This window comes from Melanostigma gelatinosum (genome assembly GCF_949748355.1).
Source record: "Melanostigma gelatinosum genome assembly, chromosome: 14".
NCBI classification, from domain to species: Eukaryota; Metazoa; Chordata; class Actinopteri; order Perciformes; family Zoarcidae; genus Melanostigma; species Melanostigma gelatinosum.
In genome coordinates this window covers 9020093-9025694 of record NC_136647.1, presented here as the reverse complement: position 1 = coordinate 9025694, position 5602 = coordinate 9020093, and the positions used below count along the sequence as shown (strand labels likewise).

Genomic DNA, 5602 nt, shown 5'->3' with positions numbered 1-5602 from the left:
TCAGGTCACTGATAGACGCTGTTATTGGGTGGCTTTGTCTTATTAATGGTGCTCTCTTTGCAGCTTGTAAGTAGAAATTTCAAATCATCAGAAAGACCATAAATAAACACAGAAAGAAAATATGAAGGAAGGGACAGAGAGCTGTGTGAAAGTTGTGTTATAATCTATAAGATGTATCGACGTTTTGCTTTCTCGATATCTTTGAATTTGAATTTGATCGACACTTGTCGAGGAACCGGGGAGACTCGGTGTCTAGTTGTGTTGTCAGAAATACAAATTAAATGTTCTTCATATTATGCTGTAGCATTTTATTATTTTTTTATTTTATTATTTACTCAGAATCTGTCTCATAGTAAGTCAGCCATATTTACAGGGGCACAAATGCAGCATTTTAGGCTTTACTCACCTCATTGTATTGTTCTGTCCTGTATGCACTCCTACAAAATATGTGACTTTTGTGGCAGCGAAATTGGGATTGTATAAAAGTTCATCGAGCTAGAATTGTGACGCTTTGTGGTTTCAAACGATGTTTGTCAAAGTAAAGTGAAGGATCAACCAGATGTCTTTTACAATACACTTGTTTTACTGTCATCTGTTTGTTTGTCTACCATATTGTATTGTGAATTTGAATATATTTTTAAATGTCTTGATTATTGCACAGTGTTTATTGTTTATTGTTATGCACCATTCATTCACCAAGTCAAATTCCTCGTATGTGTAAGGTATACTTGGCAATAAACGGTTCTGGTTCTGATTCTGATTCTGATGTCAGCCAACACAGTACACTGCAAATCCCTCTCCAGGCTCACATTTGGACTGCTTCTTGTTCAGTTTAACAATTTAGTGAAGAAGGGAAATGTGAAAGAAAGGTTTCTGACAGCAAACATTTTTGAGCAAATAAAAAACACATTTTCAAGCAAAATACTTAAAATAACGATAAAAAAAATCAAAACTAAGCATCTAAAAACTATTTAAAGTCCAATGTTGATTTGCTGGATGTTTCTCCTAACTTAAGTTGAAGTGAAAATGTGATTTGATGTGTTTAATTGTGAGGCAATGCCGAATAAAGCAGTACTTTTTCATTTATTATTTTGAATATCATCATCATCCTAAAATAATCACTGAAACGACTCGACTTTCTAAATATGATCAAACACTGTTCAGCATTATAAATCCAGTTCAGATAGTTATTTATTCCTTACAACTGCAAATAACAAAATGTTAAGCAGTTAGTTTCCTCAGTTTCACTCAAGTCCATGTTCACCTGTAGAGCCTTATATCTGACACATCATGGTACCTCAAATGACTGCATCTCTTTGTCGGTCTCCCTCTCTCTTAAGGATTCATTAGTCCCTATAGACTCCAGCAGCCTCAACATATTGGACCATTCAGCTGGTACTTATGTGTCATCTGTTATCTATTGGACTGGTGTTTCTGGTGAGCATATGAATGATAATCAGGCCTTTGTGCGTCCATAGAGGTGCAGCAGGATCCGCAGTCTGTGATGTTGCCTCAGGGGGAGATTAGGAGGGGCAGCCGGCCCTCTGTGTCACGTCGACAGTCACAGCGCCCATCCACGGCTGGGCCAAACCCCACTGGGACCTTAAATCCTGTTACACTGTCAGCTAAAACCATCGTTTGTATTAGTGATGTGTGGGTGTTTAAGTGTGTGTACATATTAAGTGAGGGGGGATAGTGTCTTAAACTATGAATTATTCATACCAAAAAGAAAAGGAGATATTGACTACATCTCCATAAACAGACTGCTCTCTTTATGTCATCAGGCACGAGATCTTTGGGTATAATTGCATAAAAGCCCCTGAAAATGTGCTTCTCCAACGGCACAGCGGGCACTGGTCAGTGTTATCATCAGGGATGAACTTGAGTGATGGCAATTGTTCCAACTTAATATCTCATAAATAATTTACTATTTCAGGGGCATTGCTTTCCCTCTATCAAACATAAACGTTAAGAAGATTTACCAACCCACAGCTGTATGCTAGTCACTGAACACATGGAGCTCACCGGTTTGTGGGGGAAAACACAGATATGGATGTGATGATGCATCAATCTTATCATAAGTGGCTATAAATGGATATATATATATATATATTTTATATTTTAGCTTGGGATGAGAGGAAAAAAAAATGTAATAGAGTTGAAATAATGCGAGTGGGCTATTTCCTCTCGATTATTTATCTCAATAACAAGTGATTATGGAGAATGAGATTCTTTGCACTTCTGGCCCGCGCCTCCAGAGGGAGGTCAAAACTATTTGTCAGTCTCCAGTTGGGTTTGCAAATTAGGATGAGCCTCCCTGCGTGACGACCCATGAAACCTCTATTCCTATCCACGGGGTGACTGCTGTACATAATTTGAAAATTAGGGCCTTTGATAACATCTTTATGTTAAGCACTACATCAAGCTGCCACCACATGCAGCCTATCTGCCGCTGCAAAAAGCTGAATTCGAGACACGATAGTTTTTAAATCCGCAGTGTTTAGCCCATGGGGCTGGAACAAAATACACATTTTGCCTATTTAATTTTGTGCTTGAGCACATAATCTGGCACACTCTTGATGAGAATAATGATGCTTTTAATGATGAAAACATGTCATTCATGTATTACCTCATTAAGAATCGGAATAAAAGCGATAGATTTGTATTTACAGGTTTCATAGAGTGCAACAAGATTGACAGACTAGTTAATGGCTGATTCCTGTCAGGAAATGAAAGGACAGACTAATAGAAAAATGGAAATGGCTCTCGCAGATACAACAGTCATTCGGACAGATATTTTGTGTCACTAAAGGGTTTAACTGCTCCTAATTTCTACCTACTTTAATGGCGCAGCCTAATTACAGGTCCAGCCTTTATGGAAGATTATCGGTGTGAAGCTGGGCGCATTAGGCCTCTTTAATGAGGAGAAAACAGAGAGCATCACACCCTCATGTGGGCATGTTTTGGAGCTGAAGAGGTAATACGCTGGACGTGACAATTTATGGGAAATATGCGTAAATCAGACAACATATAAACCTAATTGACGACAATATCAAAATAATTAAATAGGCGAACCTCTTCTACTCAGAGAGAACGAATAATAAAGCAGGTTAAACTCTAGGACGTAGCGATGCAATAACTTAAATGTATTTGACATTATCATTGCCCCCTCCATCAAACATGACGTCGCGGGGCATTGCGGCTAACTGGCTCTGTTTATGATCTCACATTAATCTTTAATTTAAGATATCAACAAACTGTTTACTCGGAGGAAGAGAAAGCACATTCCACTATTTACTCACACATTACGGGTCCCGTCCCTTTGAAGGTCTTGTTCAGAGAGCCTTAAAGTGAAAGAAAATGTTTTCCTATTACTTAATTCAATCAGTGCGCGAGGCGGGGGCTTCACGCGCCGCGCATTGGGCTCCTCTATGACAGAGTCGCCTTTGTTGCGTCTATCCGCCGCTGTCACACACTTTAATTCGACTCTCTTTCTCTCTCATTGAAACCCCTCCACAATGACATTCAATAAGGGCCGCAGAGTGAAAACCTGGTTATTTTTACATATTCTTTCCCCCGACTCGGCAGGGGCCCGAGCAAAGGAATTAATCACTGCTCTTTAACAGCACTGCCTTCAGGCAATGACTTGTCCCTTTTTTGTGCCCAGAAATGACACATTAACCTTAAAATGGATATGCATAAACTTTACATTCAGCTGTTGCATTTATGTTTGCGCTCAACACTCAGTCAGGTAGCCACACAAGTGCAGAAGATCTGTCACACAAATAATTAACGACTAAAACTTACAAAAATGAATGCAAGAATGGTTTGCGTTTATTCAGAAAAACAACGTGGCGAAAAGTAGATACAGGCAAATACAGCTGATGATAAATACATTCTCATAATCTCAAGAGATACAGGGATCCTTAAATTAATCTTAAAGAAATGATGGGAAATGATTCTGTCATTTAACTACTGTTAATAAGCTCAATGTACATCAGCAGAATATTTCTGAAAGTTTCCCCTTCTCACCCTGGTTATACAGACATAATTAAAACTACATACATACCTAATAGGCTGCTCAATGTCGAAGACAAAAGTTGAATACATATACCGGCTTTCCAAATGTGACAGGGACGTTTTCTCTCGCACATTTAAGCTGTGCTCTATGATAAAATGAGAGTGATGATAAAAGGGAGAATGGGCAGTGCCGCCTCTTGCGGCGTGGGTGGGGCTGACAAGAATAGACTACATTATGCAGTTCATTTAGTTAACAAGTGAAATAATGGGGAAGCGTGCAGTGGGAATGCCGAGAGAAAGGCACAAAACCCTATTGAGAGCTCTTGGCCGCTTACGGCGTAACCGTCACATGGCCGAACCGAGTCCACGGCGGCTATTTAAGGAGTGGCGCTGCGCCTTCAGCACCACTTCGCTGTCCACCGTCCTGAGGAGAGCACGCTGACACGACCGCTCGCCGGCTTCAACTTTTCAACCACGCTGCACAGCAACACGTTTGCAAACATGCCGAGGTCTTTTCTCGTGGATTCCTTGATTTTACGGGAGGCCAACGATAAGGGGAACGAGAACCACCCGCCGTTATTCCCGTACGCCGTGCACTCGCCGCACCACCCTCACGGGCTGCCGGGCTCCTGCCACTCCAGGAAAGCCGGGCTGCTGTGCTTCTGTCCGCTGTGCATGACTGCTACCCAGCTCCACCCGTCTCCACCGACTCTACCGCTTCTGAAGGCGTCCTTTTCTCCCTTCAGCTCACAGTACTGCCACTCGGCTCTGTCGAGGCAACACGCTTCATCCAACCTCAGCCACGGACCGGGGATATACCAAGCTGCGTACTCAGTCCCAGACCCGCGACAGTTCCACTGCATCTCCATCGGTGAGTAAAGGACTCGTGTAACCTTTCATTGCGTGGGCAAAGCCACATTTCACCTGTTGTCATAATATCGCTGTGGCTGACGATCTACCTCTCTTTATTTGTTCACAGAAAACAGCAACAGCAAACTTCAAAGCAGTAAGCGCATGCGCACGGCCTTCACCAGCACACAACTTTTGGAGCTGGAACGAGAGTTCACCTCCAACATGTACCTCTCCAGACTGAGGCGCATCGAGATCGCCACATACCTGAACTTGTCCGAGAAACAGGTGAAAATCTGGTTCCAGAACCGCAGAGTGAAGCACAAAAAAGAGGGCAAGAGCAGCGGCCAAAGGACTGGATCACACAACTGCAAATGCTCGTCCCTGTCAACCGCGAGATGCTCGGAGGAAGAGGAGGATGACATTCCCATATCTCCCTCCTCGTCCGAAAAGGAAGACGTCGACCTCTCCGTCTCCCCCTGAACTCTCCCGCTTACTCCCCTCTAAAACATTTTGGTCCTCTTGATTTTGAATACAGCCAAAAAAAACAGACTGTTCCACTTGTGTTCAGTCGTCTGTACATAGAAAGAGAATATTTAATCAGGGGTTTGTCCTGAATTATTGTATAGCTGTATACATGTTGTACGTTTTGTATGTAGTTTTTTTCTGAAAACGGTCCTTTTGTTGTTGCCAATCCGATGAGTATGAGACATATTTGTAAAAACAAACCCCC

The 5602-nt window shown here is 42.0% G+C and overlaps 1 protein-coding gene across 1 annotated transcript; it reads left to right on the top strand.

Annotated features, from left to right (window-relative positions):
- Nucleotides 1-4369: 4369 nt before the first annotated feature.
- On the top strand, nt 4370-5352 carry gsx1 (GS homeobox 1; the record flags this gene model as incomplete). The annotated part of the gene is given in 3 exon segments (XM_079284224.1): nt 4370-4454; nt 4457-4891; nt 5000-5352. Coding segments are annotated over 3 exon segments (873 nt in total).
- Nucleotides 5353-5602: the final 250 nt, after the last annotated feature.